This window comes from Gymnoscopelus microlampas (genome assembly GCF_963454915.1).
Source record: "Gymnoscopelus microlampas genome assembly, chromosome: 14".
NCBI lineage: Eukaryota > Metazoa > Chordata > Actinopteri > Myctophiformes > Myctophidae > Gymnoscopelus > Gymnoscopelus microlampas.
Genome location: NC_139951.1, coordinates 4085517 through 4105581, shown reverse-complemented (window position 1 = coordinate 4105581; position 20065 = coordinate 4085517). Strand labels below are relative to the sequence as shown.

At 41.5% G+C, this 20065-nt stretch overlaps 1 protein-coding gene across 1 annotated transcript; it reads right to left on the bottom strand.

The window, feature by feature from the left end:
* Nucleotides 1–406: 406 nt before the first annotated feature.
* LOC311059615 (kelch-like protein 21) lies at nt 407–15419 on the bottom strand (the record flags this gene model as incomplete). The annotated part of the gene is made up of 11 exons (XM_084077619.1): nt 407–450; nt 790–927; nt 2307–2426; nt 3199–3324; nt 4963–5103; nt 11769–11928; nt 12337–12480; nt 12743–12934; nt 14276–14410; nt 14983–15177; nt 15348–15419. The coding sequence occupies 11 exons, from the start codon at nt 15417–15419 to the stop codon at nt 407–409; spliced, it is 1467 nt and encodes a 488-aa protein (XP_083933745.1).
* Nucleotides 15420–20065: the final 4646 nt, after the last annotated feature.

Genomic DNA, 20065 nt, shown 5'->3' with positions numbered 1-20065 from the left:
GCAGCCCCCATTTACACGCATGCCCTGGTCCAGTTACCAGGCAAATCACCACTCTGCCAATGATGAACCAGACCAGTCCACAGAGCATCTATGCTAACTATGCTAGCACCTGTCTGCAATGTGCAACTGGTCCTGAAAATATACATTATTAACAGGGGTGCACATAACTTTTTTGGTCTAGTTCTCAGAAGAGCACCTGGGGATGTTACTTGGTGTGCATGGGGGGTGCTGCACGAGAAAAAATGACGCTTCACCGGCGCGTTTCAATGTTGTAGCGCCCTGCTTCTTTTCTTTTCTTTTCTTCACGCCATTTGGTGCCCCCCCCAAGGTTGGTGCCCTGTGCTGCGCTGCGTTTATCCGCCAGATGGGGACGTTCACGGCATATTTTGCACCATCACGGCATTCATCATCGGTGACGAGTGCCTGTAACACAGCCAGCAGCGTGCGAGACTGTGCGTCAGGATTCGAGGCCACACTCACACAATCACGTGCAGCATGCGTCCCCTCCCCCTCTGTCTAATGGCTGTGTATGGGGCCGACGCATGTTTTAGCGTGAGTGTGGCTACAGGAAGTAAATTCCTGTCCCAGCGGTCCCAGATGTTGGTACGCGAATGTGCTTCCCTTAGTCTGATGTGCCGCGCAGCATGCATTTTGACGACACATGCGCACCTGCGCACCAGTTATTAATTTAATTAAACCCTGATTATTAATACAAAATTACTACATTTAATCAAGTAAAACACTTAAGTACTTCTTCCACCACTAAGCGTTTAAGAACAAGTATGATACCTATAGCGTATATCTTTCCATTCAGAGTGCAGATAGCTGGATGATCACGTAGAATCTGCATAGGACTGACTTCTGTCCATACAGATGTTTCAGGGTTGTACTTGGCCACCTGGGGTGAGTTTGGCTTTCTAGGAGTTCCTAGGGACAAAAAGGACACGGAGTTGCAAATGCATCTCAAACCTGCACCTACTACATTAACTCATTCAGTGCCTGACTTATTTCTGGCAGTTTGGCTCTGAGTGCCAGAGCCAAAAATACACTGTACAAAAAAAGTGCTTAGGAAGCGAGATACAGCCTTTTTCAGTAAGATGTTAAACAAGAAGTGAATGGAGCAGTACATCTTCAAATCATGATATTGTAGTGAACCTGCACTATGAGTGACGTTGACAATGACGCGTGTCAATCACAGGCTGATGCCACGCACCTGATTGTGACTGACAGACGCTGATCAATCACGGCTGGACATGATTGTTCGGAGGGTGAAGGGACATTATAAAAAGGGTGAACTCAGAGGAGACAAGTGTGTCTGGAGAGCGGAGCTCGTTCAAGTTTAAAGGCGAAGCCAGCTTAGCTTCTGTCTTGCACTCACTGCGGGGGGGTGGTTGCTGCTTGCATGCCGGTTAGGGCTGCCGGCAGTGAAGATAGATAGGCGGGTTAGGGAGAGGTTGCTGTGCTAGGCAGGGCGAGATATTAGTATAGTGGGGACAAAATAGGAGTGCTTCATCCCGCTCTCCAGTTGTGCGAGTGGTCTCCTAAAGCCAACGGAGACTGCTCACGGCGTTGGACGGGCAAACTCACACAAAACTGTCAAAGTCTGCTGACCCAGCGCCAAAGCCCAGACCCCAGACCCTTTGGGGGTCTCCGATTCTTGGAAAGTAGTGGTAGTAGTTTTAGAGTTTAGTAAAATTGTATGGTTATGTCTATGTGTTTATGAATTTAGGCTCGAGCTGTTTTAATTAGGATTATCGTTTATATTTGAGTAAATGAATTGTAATGTGATTTGCCTATGGTATACCTATCAGTCTTTTATTAGTAATGTCTGCTTTAGTATAGTTACATAAAGTATCCTGTTAAATGTCCATTGGAAGTTCTGCCTCCATTATTAATGCTTATAGTAGAAATATTCTGTGGGCGGGCTCTTTACAATTCTCATACCTGAGAGACAAGGTTTATTACAATATCGGCGACGCCAATGGCACTGAATGAGTTAATGGTAGTAGTTACAACGGGTATGGTTGTTAAGATGTTATAAAAACAACATTGGCAACATGGAATTCACCGGCGTTCACCTCGTGCTGCCACCCGAACGCACGCACGCACGCACGCACGCACGCACGCCCCCCCCCCCCCCCCCCCAGTCTTTGGACATTTTCAGCAATTATGCTTGACATGCATTACAAAAAAAATAATAATAATGAAACCAGCAGGTGCATAAACCTGTTCCATACCAACAAAATAGAGCAGTCCATCCAGTGCCACCACTTTACAGCAATCAGAATCATAATAGGCTGCCACACCGACAGACTCCATGAGCTGCCAGGTGTTGGTGTTGGGGTCGTAGCGTTCCATTGAGTCTCTACTCTTCTCACTCCCCCAGCCACCTACTGCAAACACATATCCATCCAGCATCACCAGGCCTATGTTGGGTTGTGCAGGGAAAAACAATATGAATAAATCTGATCTTTAGAAGTGATTACCTAGGTCATGTGCACTATGCAGCCTCTCATTCAACTTTCATTTCAAATTGTAGTTCAACAATATGATGCTGTGCAATAATTACACATTCTCATAAACAATAAATGTGTTATATATTTTGGAAATCATGTTTGAAGAGCTAAATCCCCCTTGCCCTCAACATTATCCATACCCAATGATGTGCTGTCAGGAGTGGAAGTAGTATTATCTTACTGCTACTTGACCGCACCACTCCACTAATACAGGGACATTCACTGTGTATCATTAAATTACGTAAAATGTTATATTTAACAGTAGAAAGGAAGCCTTCTACAGCATTGTGAATACAGCTAGTTTTTAAAAGGATCCCTGGTTAATTAGTCAAATATGCCTTAATACATTATAATTGTTCTCTATAACTAAAATATCAAATTAAAAACACCTTAAATATGTTATTTGTTTTAGAAATGGTTAATCTTTCTAGTAATAGTGCAATAGTGGTACGCTACTGCCAGCGAAAACGAGCGATTTTTATCAACCTTTGAAAAATTATGGAATATTTTCTGTGAATGCTATCCGCACGGTGTTCCCCTCATTACACACACAGGGGTCTCATAGAACTTTCAAAAAGCTTTTTATTTTAATTTTATTTTCCCATTGTGCCTATGATATGCTCAAAAGGAGGACACCAGGGTTAATGTGGTTAAATTGAATGTCACAGTTTGACAATCTTACTGAAGCCCTTGCGTGCCACATTCATGGGAGCCATCTCCAACCAGGAGTTATGGTGAACATCATAGCGCCACATCTCTCTACGGTCTCTAAAGGAACCTTGGCCTCCGGCCAAATACAGAATAGAGCCTATGGTGGAAGAAGAGCAGAATTAAAACAATGAGATATGCCTTGATTGTTACATAAATATTAATACTCATACACAACTTGAAATGTCATCAAATAACTTCCATCTTCTTCATCTCTATAGTATTGTGATAGTTTACTTATCAAGACAAAAAAAAAAGAAATCACCAAAATAGTACCTGTGTGTCTACTGCCTGTTAATCATAATTACTAGCGTCCACCTCACACGTTACGTTGCACCAGGGCTCCAACTGTTATGGCCATATATGGAGATCTCTATACTGTCATTCCTTGTATGGGCATATATGGAGATCTCTGTATCTGTCAGTCGTTGTGTGTGGACAACAGGGCACGGTCAAACCTGAAGTTGTGTCTGTGACGTTATGTGTCCATGTCCACCATATAGTCCAGCTATAGATGCAGTACAGTGGTCTCATGTAACAATAGATGCAGTACAGTGGTATATATACACAATACAGTGGTCTCTAGATACAGTAAAGTGGTCTCATATAGCAATAGATACAGTACGGTGGTCTAGATACAGTACAGTGGTTTCTAGATACAGTACAGTGGTATCATACAGCTATAGATGCAGTCTCCTCTCCTAGAAGTGGTCTCCTTTTTACAATAGGCAGAAATTACATATTTGTACTGCATGCAAAACACTGCATGGTTCTTGCCCAAAACTGCATGAGATAGGCATACATTTGGCATGGCTGTACAGGGGAGGCTTGTAGGTATCCATGTAACCCATTTCCATTCACATATATTGAGGTGACAGCTCAAGGGACCATTTGGAAAATGGTGATGGTCGTTTTTCCCTCGCCAAAATGTTGTCTTAACTTTGAATCATTAGGTATTTAGCCCCCTTCCCGACAAGGTAGCATGACAAGGTTGGTTCCATTGGAAACCTGAGGTTGTCTGGAATCAAATGGTATCTCTATCTTTGGGCTCCGTCTAAATTTGAGCGTTCCACAGTCTCCGAAAGACAGTCTCGCCGGCGTTCCAGCCAGCCATCCCGCAGGTCTCATAGGGTTAATAAAACATTGAAAAAAACACACTTGGGACCACTTTTTTTCTTGGGATCATCAAAATCCCAATATTAGAGGTCCTATGGATGCCAAAAATCAAAACTAGAAAAGAAAATAAGCAGTCGCGCGTGGACCCCTCCTAGGGCCTCTACTAGTGGTTCTAGTTTTAATGGCTTGATAAATGAAACATCACAATAATACACCCAAGCACTGCTCTCTCCGTGCATCCCTCCTTGTCATCTTTTAGTTAGATGATATAGCTATACTACGCAGATGATTGTGATATTGCTGCTCACTTTTGTTTTAGAATAGTTTTTAGTAGAAATATTTTTACTAGTATCAAGGTTGCTTTTAAGGACTACATTGTTTTCTTCACACTCTAGTCTACTTATGCAACTATTTAGCCTACCCTGTTTGTTGACTAGGCATGGTGACATTTACTCTGATTTCACAGTTGTAAGTAGCTCTGGATAAAAGCATCTTCTAAATGTTTAAATTGGAAATTGTACCCTTCAAGAATTCCAATTGCCTTTCCAGCTCAACATTGCTACAGATAGTTTCAGAGGCCAGAGTAGTTTACAAGTTCATTGACTAGGACGGTAATCCTCACCTGACAATGACATAACCACAGCATGCCAGTCTACTATCAAGGGCAGACGTCCCAGAACCCTCCACTGACTGGTCAGGGGATCAAAGCTCTCAACTTTGATAAACTCCTTCTTCTTGGTCTCTCTTCCCACCGTTACAATCACTTCAACAAGCAGGGGAGAAGGATCAGGTCAGACAGTAGATTGAAGAGATGAAGGAGAAACCACATGAAAAGGGACCGGGCATGTTTCTGACCTTTGCATAGATGTTGAGTTTCACCTTTTAACCACCAAAATAGCAAAAGCAGCAGATCTACAAGCTCCACAATATGTCACAATGTGAGCTTGTAGATCTGCTATTTTTTCTATTAGTCATGACGAAATTAACTCAAAGAAAGAAAGCTCTGAAACTTAACTTCGTCGATTATTTCCCCCCTTCAATAATGCCAATTGGTATTGTATTTTAAATTACTTTAAATTAGATTAGTCACCTTTACAGCAAGGTATAACGTGTAAGGATCGTGCAATGGGCAACAAAGCTAAAACGTGTAGGTAGAGACCCCACCCCCAAATTTGCCAAAATCCCCCAATATGCTTCTGTTGGTAATTGCCAGAGATGGGCAGCATTATTTGGGACCATTTGCAAACTTAGGACCAAGTTCCGTGAAACTGATGAAGTCAAAGACAGACCGCAAAGTGGTCCCAAGAAGTCTGCTTCCTCACCCTTGCTTCACTGAGGAACCATAGGCAATTTTCCAGAGATTTACAGGAAAGATTTGCACAACGGTACCACAGGCAGATGTCTGTCGAAGTTGCAGGACCCATGCTTAGGCGCCACACTTAAGCCCTATATAAACAAAAAAAGTTCTGAAACATAACTTTGGTAGACTATTTCTCCCTTTCAATAATACCAATTAAGGGGTTACATACAGAATAGAGTTTAAGGTTCTCCTCCTCACATACAAGGCTCTCAATGGACAGGCACCAGTGTATCTCAAAGAACTCATCGAGCCCTATAAACCAGCCAGAACACCATTGCGTCCACAGTATGAAAAAATGCTTACGGCTCCAAGAAACCCCAAAAAAGCTAGAACAGGAGGCAGAGCATCTAAGTTTCAGGCACCTCAGCTGTGGAACCTTCTCCCAGTCTCAGTCCATGAAGCAGACACACTCTGTATATTTAAGACTAGATTAAAAAACTTTCTTTATCATAAAGCCTATAGCCGAATTGTATAGATGTAGACAGATGACAGGTGATTGTTGACCTACATTGTGAATTTTAATTGTATAGTGTTTCTCAGTACTCAGTCACCCTATAGTCATCCTCTCTCCCCTCTCCCTTCCCGTCCCGTCCCACCCCATCCCCCCTCTTCTCTCGTCCTCTCTCTTCTCGTCCTCCCTTTTGGTTGAGTGGGTTTGTGTCCCACTGGTGCAATTGTAATTAACACCGTACAGATTCACGCTCTAGTAAGGCCTGCCACTAATTCCACACCCGGGGAGCCGCTCCCCGGAATTTATTTTATCTCCCACATCGCAGTTCCATGGACTGTCACTACGGACCCCCAGCTGCAGATCAAGAGTGTGACTGCGGACCGGGCCTCTCCATGGAGCACAACCGTGGAGTCCTACTACATTACACTATACCACATTCTTATATTATACCATTATATACTGTATACACAATATTGTTGTACTATATTATATTATCATATACCATCTTACACTATTATATGTGCTACTATTGTTATTGTTACTACTTGTCTCTCTCTCCATCTCTCCTCTGTCTCTCCCTCTCTCTCTCTTCTTTCCCCCCCAACACGGTCGAGGCAGACGGCCCCCACCCTAGAGCCTAGGGTCTGCCTGATGTTCCTTCCAGTTAAGGGGGAGTTTTTCGTTGCCACTGTCGCAAAATTGCTTGCTCAGGGTGGGACTGTCGGATCTCTGCTCTACATGTAAAGTGTCTTGAGACAACTTGTACAGACAAGTTGTAAATGTCAATTAAGGTGGAATTGTAACATTTTTAAAATGAAATCATGATGAAATAACCATTAACTCTCTCAGTGCCACAACGAGTTATCCCAAGTTGTTTCTGAATGCCCTCAGTGCCAAGAACGAAAAATCCCGAGTTAAAAAAGATATTGTGATGCGAAGATTTGCTGCTCCATTCACTTCTTGTTTAACTCATTACTGAAAAAGGCTGTATCTCGGCTCCTGAGCATTTTTTTTAACTTAAAAAATAAATAAATTTGCTGGCACAGTATGAACATATTTTTTTATTTCATTGGCACTGAGAGAGTGAGAACACTGAATGGCAAACTGAAGTCATATTTTTATTGAGTCATATTTTATTTTATCTCCCCCTCTTTGACGCAAGTCTGAACCTATCCTTTCCAGTCTCCAACATCTTCTCCCCTCTGTCAAAGATTCCCAATAAGTCTGTCCCCTCGCCGATTACTCCTCTGGCTCAGCGAGTGGACCCTATCCGGGGGTCAAACAATAGGAAAAGCTCCACACCCGCCTCTCAGCGGGCTGTCGGTAGAAAACGCCCCGCAAGTCCCTCTCTCTCCATGGGCTCTCCACCATCGTCCCCGGCTCCTCCAGGGGATAAACGGCCGTGTCTTTCCACTCTGCAGCCTGTGGCTGACATTCCGCTCATTTCCAGCTCTACCGTTAAAATTGTTGCAAATCCTGTATCTGTTGTTGCACCAATTGAATCCATGGAATTTCAAATCGCCAATACTAATGTAGATACCTCCACTGCTACTGTTGTGGAGGTTAATGCTAACGCTAATGCTAATGCTAATGCTATTGCTAACACTAATGCCGGTACTGTGGCTAATGTTACTGCTAGGGGCTCCAGTGCTATCGCTAACCATGGTAGCGTGTTAGCCCGCTTCTCCAAAAAGCTGGCTTGTTATAATAACACCAAGCTCAACAGCAAGCCCGATATTTTAATAATAGGGGATTCTTTGGTTAGGCATTTAATCCTCCCAGGTGCGGTCACCTACTGTCTCTCTGGGGGAAAGATTACGGATCTGATTGCACTAATCCCAGCTGTTATTGATTTACATCCCACGGTCTCTATCATTATCACTCACGTGGCTACGAATGACGTCATGGCTAGACAGTCAACAAAGATGAGAACTGACATGGAACTGTTGTGCGCCACAGTGGACAGCCTTGGGAAGCGATGCATTGTGTCTGGACCCATTCCAACGCTCTCCATGAAATCGGAACACTTTAGCCGTCTTTTTAGTTTCCATCGGTGGCTGAAACATTTCTGCGATGCTTTAGGTTATGACTTCATATCCAACTATGATCACTTTTGGCGTATTGCTAATCTTTTTAAGAATGATGGAGTGCACCTAAACACTAAGGGCACTTTACAATTGCGTGTCAATTGTATAAAATACATTGCTTTTGCTTTTAATTGATATGTAGCACGGCACGATCCAACCTTTATACCTCCCTCTGCAGTTTCTAGTCCTAACCATGAGGATCCTGCCGTTTTATGTCATATCTCTGCCCCCCCGAAATCCACCTGTCTTTCACACTGTCAATCTCCATTCTTTCCCATGTCCATTCCTGTAGTTATTACTACTAGACAACCATCTAGTCACAGTAATCTTCACAGTGTGGTCTCCAATCTAATTGAAATTCCCCTGCAGCCATCTATCAACATTTCCATTCCCATTCCAGTCACACCATTTACCAAATTGACTTTTAAGAATCGAAAAGGGCTTGGGATAATACATCTCAATATTAGGAGTCTAGTGCACAACTTTGATTTTATAGTTTTACTGGTCAAACAGACTAACCCTGACATCCTGGTTTTAAGTGAAACTTGGCTCAAAAAGAGTACTTGTGACTCCAAAGTGGCTCTCTTAAATTATAATTTATTTAGAGCAGACAGACTTGGTAGATGCGGTGGGGTGTGTATCTACATAAAATCTAATCTCACTTCCACTGTTTTAAAATCTGTCTCTCATCCCAGGTGCTTTGAATGGCTTTCTGTAAAGGTTCAGTATGGAACATCTTCACTCATTGTTGTGGGTATCTACAGACCCCCGTCTGCAGCCCCAGGTACCATTGACACCCTTGCCAGCATGCTCTCCATGCACTCTGATGAGGAGCTTCTGGTTTTGGGGGACATAAACCAGAATTGGCTGGATATAGCTTCTGTGCACCTCAAGGAGGTTGCCAGTGACTTAACTTTATCACAGCTAGTCCTAGAAACCACTAGGCCAAATCTGCTTGATAGCACAAAATCTACCCTGATTGACCTTATTTTTACAAATAGAGCTGACAAGTTCTCTGCTTGTGGGGTCTTCGAGCTGGGTGTTAGCGACCACTGCCCAGTGGGATGCATAAGAGATGCCCGTTTGCTACGAACCAAATCGCAGGTCATCCTAAAGAGAAATTTTAAGCATTTTAATGAGGACGCATTCTTATCAGACATTTTAAATAGTAACCTATTTTTATCTTCCACTTTTACGGATGTTGATTTGGCACTAGATTTTTTCTCACTCACCTTTGTCTCTATTGTGGATGCTCATGCTCCATTTAAGAGGATGAGAATTAAAGATAAAGTTACCCCCTGGTTCTCACCTGCTCTAGCTGCTCTTTGAGAGGAACAGAGCTTGGTCGCGTGCTAGGCGCTCGGGAGACCAAGCTCATTGGGCCTGCTTTCGGCAAATTAGGAATAGGTGCACCTCCTCTCTGAGACAGGCTAAGTCAAACTATTTTTTAAATTTAATTACATGTGCACAGGGAAATCCAATAAAATTCTGGAAAGCAGTGAATTCACTCAATAATAACTCCTCTTCCACACTACCCGCGCAAGTCACTGTCAATAACTGTGTACTATCAGACTCCTTGGAAGTTTGTTCTGCTTTTAATTTGCATTTTGCAGATGCTGGGCACTTATTTAACAACACTTTCAATGGACCTCCACTCTCCACTAATGTTAGCAATTCTAGAAATAACACAACAGATCCGTTTTCCATTCAGCCCTTCTCTACCTCCGTTGTTTTGGAAGCTCTGCTTAAAATTAATCTTAAAACCTCGACTGGAGAGGATAAATTAGACCCATTCTTTTTATTAACAGCAGCACCTCTCATCGCACCACACATTACACATATCTTTAATCTTTCTGTCAGAACCAGTTGCTTCCCATATACCTGGAAACTAGCTCATATCCTGCCACTTCACAAAGGTGGAGATAAGCAAGATCTAAATAATTACAGACCAATATCAAAATTACCCTGTCTTGCGAAAATCTTGGAATCCCTTGTAAACTCACAGCTGAAATCATTTCTCTCACACTTCTCAATCTTAGATATAAATCAATCTGGTTTCAGAGCCAACCATAGCACTATAACAGCCGTTACTCTAGTCACCAACACCATTCTATCTGCACTGGACAATAAACTACATTGCACCGCGCTCTTTGTTGATTTATCCAAGGCTTTCGACACCGTCAACCACAATATACTACTACAGAAACTGCACAACATTGGGTTTAGCGAGTCAGCCTCCAACTGGTTTCAAAATTATCTACTGAATAGACACCAATCTGTCAAATCTGGGAGCACTCAGTCTGAGTTCCGTCCGGTCTCCATGGGTGTCCCCCAAGGCTCCATCTTAGGCCCCGTTCTTTTTACTTTATATATAAATAATATAATTTCTTCCCTTAATGACTGCTATGCACATCTTTATGCTGATGACACGGTCATATATTGTATTGCCAAGACAGCCCAGCTTGCCAATAGGAAGTTGCAGCTTGCCTTCAATGTCCTCCAGGAAGCCCTGGTTGAGCTTAGGCTGGTTTTGAATTCCAAGAAAACTAAGTTTATGATATTCACTAGGGCCAGAAACTCCAACCATGACAACTTAGACATAACCTCTTCGAGTGGCTCTTCAATTGAGAGAGTCTTAGAATATAAGTACCTTGGAATATGGCTCGATGAGAAATTATCATTTAAACTTCATGTAGACAACCTGGTCACAAAACTTAGACAAAAAATGGGCTTTCTTTATAGAAATAAAGCATGCTTTCCTATTTCGTGTAAAAAAAACATTATTGAAGCCACTTTTCTGTCTGTCCTGGATTATGGGGACACTATTTATAGGACTGCTGCGCCATCAGTTTTAAAGCGCCTTGATACAGTATACCACTCTGCCTTAAGATGGGTAACTGGTGACAGTTATGGCACCCATCACTGTACCCTTTATGGGAACGCTAGCTTATCCTCCCTCTCTGAGAGGCGTGATAAACACTGGTATCTCTTCATTTTTAAAGCAATCTCAGGTATGCTCCCGCCTTATATTTGTGGCATGTTGGAGCAGAACCCTAGCTCCTACCAGACCCGCTCAAGTGATTTCCTAACACTTAAGGTTCCATTTGCTCATACAGAGCTAGGCAAAGCAGCATTTTCTGTTAGTGCTCCATCTACTTGGAATGAGCTCCAGAAGTCCCTAAAAATTAGATCACTGCCTTCCTTGGGTCTATTTAGGGCAATGGTTTCCAACACTTTTATGTCAGACTGTAACTGCTTTAATTAATCTTCTTATGTATCTGTTTTAGTTCTGGTAAATATTTTGAGTATTTTTGAGTATTCTTTGTCTTCTGTTATTTAATTTAATAATATATTTGACATGGAATTGTATATTTGTGTCTCTGTGGATAAAATTGTTGTATCTCGGCTACATTGAAAATGAGGGTCTGCCCCTCAACTGTATTCCGAGTTGAAATAAAGGTTATGATGATGATGATGATGATATGGAGGCATTTCATAGTCAACCAGCATGCATGTGTTCAGCATGGTACCTGCTGTCCTGCGTGGGCGTGCTGTGTTACTGTAGGGCCGCTCCTTGGCCTCAGAGATGAACCTCTGGCAGCCCTGGTGTTCTTTCACCACATCCAGACACTCAACCACAGTGTGGAGGTAGGAGGGACTGATGAGAGGCAGACGGATTTGCTCTAACACCTTAAAGAACACATAGAACACTCATTATTTACTAATCCAGCTGGATATTGGGGGAACAACAGTATAAAAATTGGCAAATGAACGGCATTTATACATCGCCTTTCTTGTCTTTCTGACAATTCAGAATATACTACACCTTCACCCAGTCACACACACACACACACCGATTGGGGAGGAAATCATGCAACACAGCGACCTGCTCATTTAGGAGCAGATAGGGGTTCAGTTTATTTCTCAATAACACTTCGACACACAGTAGGGCCCGGGGATCGAACATGGAACCTTCGGATTTCAAGACGGCCGCTCTGACTCCTCCTGAGGCACTGCCGCCCCGCAGCATCATACATATTAACAGCATGTACAGGTACATGAGACATATAAATAGGAAGAAACTAAGAAAGGACTGACCTTTTCAAAGCTCTGCCTGTGGGTAGGACACTTGTCTAACCACAACATGGCGGCCTCAAACACAATGTCCTCCTTGGGTACATTGAGATGGTCACTGGCAAGAATCTCTGTCACTCTTTCCACAGAGAGAGAGATGAACTCTTCCTATTGATAGAAAAAAGACATTAGATTAGCTGATATGGAGACCCATATTTCATACTGAAGTAAACGTTTTCTCTGGAGTGCTCACTGGTGATAAATGGCTTGTTTAATGAAATGGATATGTAAATGGAGCTTATTAAGATATATCCAATAACTGACTGAATGTTTCTACCCAGGGCTGGGTGAGTTGTGATGGTGACAGGTTGAGTAATAGTAATGAAACAGACAAACAACTTGGTTAATATATGATCTCTCAATCACTGACCTGCTGGTAGATGACGCTGAAGTTCTCCAGAATGTGATCCATGCTGTGTTCCTCCAACGTTTCACAGGAGTGGTCTTCAGCACAGCAGTAAAACTCTACACAGTTATTTACATCTATGTGACGCATCATGTAGTCACAGCAGGCCACTCTAACAGCCGTGACATCCAACAAGTCTGAGGCAGCTAGCAGGTCCTAGACCAGATGAACAAAATGTCTTTATTAAGTACTGATGTTATGTAGGACAGAAATAGAGACAACTAGAAAAAGTGCTCCTCGGAGCACAGGTCTCCGCCAGGTCAGGTAGGTTATTGTGGGGCAGCAATGTTCGGAATTCGGCAATCAGGATGTAATATGAAAAATCGGACGGAACCATCTTGACCACTTGACTATAGAGATAATGGGTACCGATTTGCATGATGTTTGGACACAATTTGTAGGAGTAATATCAAAAAGAAAACTGTTGCAAAAAAATTGCCTCAAGGTGGCGCTATAATAGGGCAATGTTAAAATGGTGGCATTTGTTCCTCAACGTACTGCGAATGTGCGAGCAAAGTTTCACTGCAATCGGACGCTGCGTTCATGATTTGCGGCATTTTGTTGAAAACGGGCCACTCCTGCAAACTTTAGATGTAAATTTTAGTCAATCAGGATGGACTATGAAGCATATAACAGATCCTTCTTGATCACATGACTATAGAGATCATGTGTACCGATTTACGTGAAATTTGGATAAAATCTGAAGGCTTACGATCAAAAAAGGTGTTTTACATAAGTCGGCCTCCTGGTGGTGCTATAAAAGGCAGATGTGAAAAATGCAGGGCAAAGGTTTTTCCTTGGCCTCTAGAGAGTGTGCATACAAAGTTTTACACAGATCGGTACAGTTGTAGGCAAAATCACAAATCGGCCTGTTATAGCGCCACCATGAGGCTGATTGTAAAATTTTCAAGTAGCATTTCTTCCTTGACGTAGTGGGAATGTGCGTGCAAAATTTCACGGAAATTGCATGCTGTGATCATGATTTGAGGCATTTTGTTCAAAACGGAGCACTCCTGCAAACTTTAGAAGGCAATTTTAGTCAATCAGGAAGGAATATGAAAAATCTGAAAGACCCGTTTTGTTTAATGACTATAGAGATACTGTGTACCGATTTGTGTGCCGTTTGGACAAAATCTGTAGGAGTACTGTCAAGAAAAGTGTTTTGCACCAATCGGCCTCCTGGTGGCGCTATAACAGGCCCCTGTGAAAAATTTGGGGCAGAGGTTCTGCTCTGGTATCCAGGGACTGTGTGCGCGCAGTTTCGCTGCGAGCAAGCCAACGGTGCCGGAGATAAGCTGTACACAGACAGATCGAATGACGGACACACACACACACACACACACACACACACACACACACACACACACACACACACACACACACACACACACACACACACACACACACACACACACACACGGGGTAAAACATACTCTCTCGCCATGCCTTTTGGCCTGGCGGAGACAATGAATAAGGTTTATGATGATAATACATTACCTGCACATTTGCAGTGGAGATGGACACCTTTGAAGTGTAGGCATAGTTCACCAACAAACCAATAATCTGAGGTTCCACTCCACTCATGGTCACCCTTTCCTGTGTGGACTCCTTCATACCAGATGTAAACATGGCCTGTGCAGGTTGGAAAGGTGAATGGTTGGCTTGGAGTGCTCATGGTTTAGGCTTACATTGTTAATTGATTACTTCATTGGATATAGGCAGAGTTGGATGTCTAACCACACCCCTTAAAGGGCCACTTTTAACCCATTTAACATGTCTTCATATATTTGCTCCTCCTAAGGCTTATTAAAAGATGGTGTCATTTTTGTGTATTAGGTTAGTGTCTTAGAGGAGGGCTGTGGACAGTTCAGAAACCAGGCTACCATTGATATCATCAGTAAGCAGGTTTGGTCATTTCAAACCATGTTTATTTTTTTATTTTTTATTCACGCAAGAACAATGGCTTCTATTTCAGCATGGCAACTTTAGAGGAAGAGAAAGGCTGCATTATAGCTTTGAGTCCCATTTGATGACGTCACTGGTCGGCAGATTTCTGAACTGTCCAAAGCCTTCCCCTGAGACACAGAGTGAGTAGACAGAAATGGTGCCATTTTATAATGAGCAAGTGGGAACCAATCATATGAAGATAGGTTGAAAATGGGTGGACCTTTAACAACAGCAGGTCAATAAATGTGTGTATTTACCTCAAAGTAAGAGCTAAAGGAGGCCAGTACAGAACGATGGCAGGGGAACTCCTGTCCCTCACAGCACAGTATCACATCACACAAGACACTGTTGAGCCGCAGCCTGTTTAGGCCCTCTAACACCTTGTAGGGATGGTCGGGTTCTGCAAACATCTCAGTCTTCAGTGAGGGTAGAGGTACACTGGTGCTGTCCTCCTGAAATGCATCCAGAGCGGGTTTTAGGAATCAGACAAATAAATTAACAATTCATCTTTGAATAATGTTGCTGTGCTTCATGTGTCAACAGTCAACACACTGCAGCTTGTACACAACAATGCAGCCCTGAGCCCACCGAACAGCTATTTGAACACACACACAAAACTCACATTGTAAGAGTCTGCCTGTGGTGCCTGTGGTGATTCTCTCTGGCAGGCAGCATCCAGGATGTTGTCAGCCATGGCTGAGGTGAGGTGTGGTGGAGTGGGTCACGTCTGCAGAGAGAACACACAACATTACTGTTACATGTGGTTACACAGTCAAATCCTCACCGTTCATTTAACTCTGAGAGGGTAGACATGGAACCTTGATGGAATGAACATGATTCACCTTTCAAGTCTTTTTTTTATAATCGCCTTGATTAGTGATTGACTGACAGTGATTTAATAAAATTCAGGCTGAGCATAGTGAAATGAAGTTGTACCGTGGTCAGATGTGATGAAGGTACGAAGTTATTCTCACCACGTTTAAAATGCAAAGAAGCTTCTTGACCAGCTTATTATGTTGCCAATCTGATAATACTGAAGCTATATTTAATCAGGGGATATTTGTGGAGCATAAGTTATGTTCAAGAAAGCCCTGGTAGGGCTGCCAGGATTACAAATTTAAATTGACGATTAATTGTCACTCAAATAATTGCGATTAACGATTTAATTGTGTTTGGCGTTGAACATTGGAACATATGAATACAATAAAGAAATCTGTTTGCCTTTTAGGCATCATAATAAAAAATTGCACAGGGCAGATATGACAAATAACTTAAATACAAATAAGAAAGGATGAACATATTTAATATGTATTTCAATGTTATACATGTACGCAGAAATAGCTGATCTACAAGCTTACAACGTGTCGTAAGCTTGTAGATCAGCTATTTCTGCTTTTTTTGTATTTGAAAATGTGTGAACATTTTTCAACATGTAGACGATTATGACGATTATGCAAAAATAATTGCGGTTATCTTAAATAATTGCGATTAGACGTTTATGTAATAATTGTGACAGGCCTAAGCCCTGGCTCCTACACCCTGTTCAGTTACTGTAAAAAGCACTGGTAACTGGGAGTTTCCCAGTACAGCCAGTCTTCTACTGCCACAGGAGCAGTTATTAGGATTCTTTCTCTGGGTTACTTTGACAAATGAACATAAAAATGCTTCTCAATGAGTGCAAAGTAAGTATGTATTTTTTGGTGGAATTAAATAACATATCAGCCACACATGCTATACTCTTCTCTGGCTTCAAAGCTGTGGAATAAATGATATACTATGCAGATATACAGTCTGTTAATTACTTATTCACAATCCATGTTAATGTTCAGCTGGTTACAGTTATTTAGACAATATCTAAATAACATTCTTAGCATAATGTGGTCAAGCACACAAGCCCAGGATGTTATTCAGACGTTATAGTTTGAGACAGATCCTAGGTATGATGTTTACCTGGTATCCTAGTTTTACACATTATTAAATGTTTCCATGTAACCATGTCATTTACTCTGATGTTGCACTTGGAAGTCACTCTGGATCAATCTATTTGATTAACTTGTTTAATCTATATCCTGATTGAGTTCTCTATCCTGGTTGGATAAAATTGGAAATGAAAATGAAACTGAAACGAAAATGCATTTTCTGTTTAATAATGAGCTGGAGAGACAAGGAGACTCCTTTTACTGAACAAACACTCTGTAGCAATGAGTACTATCAGAATATAGAGCTATTTAACACTTATTTTAACCAAAGCAAATCACTTACCCTACCTTTAATTTCAAAAACAAAATAAAGATTGTCAATCATTCATTAATATGAAATATTTCACTCCACTTTGTTCTTCTTTTTTGCATACCACCAGCAGAGGGCGCTCGCGTACCACTGGCCACAGGTTGAGAACCACTGTCTAACATTCTTATATCAGCCTCAATCCAACTACAACTATAAACTATAGCACTCACAACACGCATATAAATGATACAAACACAACGTATTAAACACATATATTGTACTATCCTTAGATCAAGACTATAGTAAATGTATTTTATCGAGTCTGACTTTTACTTTCGTATCTACGAGTCTTAGCTCCACCCCCCCAGTTTACACTGGAATGTCACCAGTAAAGCCCGTATTTCTCTGAACATGTACAAATACAAAATATAAAGTGCTTACCCGCTTTCCCCAAATGTAAACTAGGTGTCCGCTGTGTTTGTGCAATATATTAGTCTATATTTTTAAATAAAGAACTGTTTTAATGCCGTCTATGGCCAATTCTGTCAGAATTCCCCAATGGGCGGTAGTGACGGAGCGCATCTGGTGAAAGCCGGAATTACACTCAATGTAAACAGGAAGTAAACGAGGGAGAAATGGCCTTTGGCCACAGACGGGATTAAAACACGTCTTTATTGAATAATATGGACTAATATATTGCACAAACACATCGTAACCCTAGTTAACATTTGGGGAAAGCGCCTTATATATTTTATATGTGTACATGTTCGGAGAAATACGGGCTTTACTGGTGAGATTCCAGGGCAGTTAGGGTAAAAGTAACAAACACATAAAAATACGCCTAAAACAAACATACCTCGGTGTCTGCGTACAAGGGAATGAGTCCAACCAACAGTCATACCAGACAGACACACACAAACAGAGATGGAATTAGTCCTTCAACAACTGTTCATTGAATAAAAGATGTAATTGTCACTTTTAGACGTTTTAAACTAGAGAACTCTACGGTTTTAAACTTCCAAACTTTCCTCCCGCTCCTCGTCTTCGGGGTGTGTAACCGCTAACTGTGTCCTCCTCCTGACAACAAACTGGATATACAGTTCCGCACACAAACATAAGTACTCTTCCCAGATGGTGCAAACAAAACGTCCATGAAATAAATCATACAAGTAATAAAGAAAATAAAACAACAATAATTACAAATATTATTATGGCAGTTAAATCTATTTATAATATTACCAATTGGCTATATTAAAACACAATAAAAGAGCAGGAATAGACGATACGGCAGTTGAAGATTAATAAAATACAATACAATAAAATAAAGAAGGAAAAAAAGCTAAATCAAATGACAGTCAATTCATTAATTGGCAATTAAAACGTGGATGTTTTCTCAATGTTATTGATGAGGTCAAGGTTTTTGGACTCCTGTGTGTGTATTTGTGTAACCTATAGAGACACACGGGCGGAAACGGAAAGCCTACAAATTCACGCCCACTTTTGAAACAGCGATGCTACTCGGGGTCCGTTAGAAAGATGAACTGCAGCTCTCAATGCAATCTTTATGAGAGGCATTGTAAAATACCGTCATTTCATTGGTTAACTACTGAGGCTGTAGTGACTTTTTTGATGTTCTAAAAAAGTGTCCCATTTGTTTGATTTGTCCTTTTAATGTCCCATATCTGTCATCTCGATATACTACCCACAATATACTATAATATACTCCATCAGTATGTCAAAACCGCTAGCATCGGAGATCTAGACTTTAAGTGGTCGCATGGTATATACGTCACAGACGCATCCCTTGAGGTTTTCAATACCCAGAAAACTGGCGAAAGTGGACGTTTTCAATATGTTTTGATCATTATCTCTGGAACAGAAGGTCCAATCTGCTCAGTTCAAAGGTTGTTGGGTGCGTGACTTTGAGGACATTAAGCACACAATGACACATTTTCGGGTTATTTTTTTTTTTTAGGGGAGGCGAGATCTTAGTTGGTCAGGCGACCGCCTGTCCTGCCTCTACAGTGTGGGTACACCACTGGTCGGCGCTCGGAGCTCGTAAAGACAGTGATGTCACTGAAATGCGACAACTTGTCTGTCTGCCGTCTACCCTCTGCTGTGTTAACATTATGGGTAACTCGTTAAAGTGGCAAATTAAATGTGAAACACATCAACTATTAAGAAAACAAGAAGATATGTTGACAAAGACACTCCATACATTTGGAAACATATTTTTATTTAAATCAATATCGTCTCCAGTTAATGCAGGATAATTTTAAAAGTAGGCTAATTCTCATATCCTCTCATAGGGAATGCATTGAGAGCTGCAGTTCGTCGTTCTAACGGACCTCGAGTAGCGGCGCTATCTCAAAAGTGGGCGTGAATTTGTAGGCCTTCCGTTTCCGTCCGTGTGTCTCTATATAACCAACATTCCAAGAATGCAAGGCTGAGGGGAGCTTCTATAAACAGCTTTATAAATAAATACAAATAAATGTTGAACCCTCCTCCCTGTTGGGTTTAGTGTTCATTGGACAATTTATCAGAGCCATTTAGAACATCTTTCTCTGCATGTATTCTGATTTAGCCTTCATGCTAAACAATTAATTGCGTCATAGAATGCTCTATGGAACATGTTATGCATTTTTCCTTCATGTAGAAGTACATGTTTTTAATTACACAGATAACTTTACTTTAGTTCATAGAAAACAATGCACATTTGGCTAAATCTATATATGAATCTATACAATGTTGTGACATCATGGTTTTCATATATGTAAATTCCTTCATTTTATGTCTAAAAAAAACATCATTCTTTATTCACATTCGTGGTTTCAACAACTATGCAAATACAAAGGGCCTTGTAGTTAGCATTAGTATTGGAGAGATGGTGATTCTATTAATTCAACTCATTGGTGTCTCTAGTGTAAAAAAACATCAAGTTACATTTCACAATACCCTGGTTCCACTCTATTGGGTATGTCATTACAGGTGAACATTTTCCAAATGTTTCTGTTAATATTCGATGGGATATATGTCCTCATTTGTATGCAATACTGTGTTCTATGATGTGCAATGTTATGCTTGTGCCACAGTGAGGCGTCAAGGTACAAG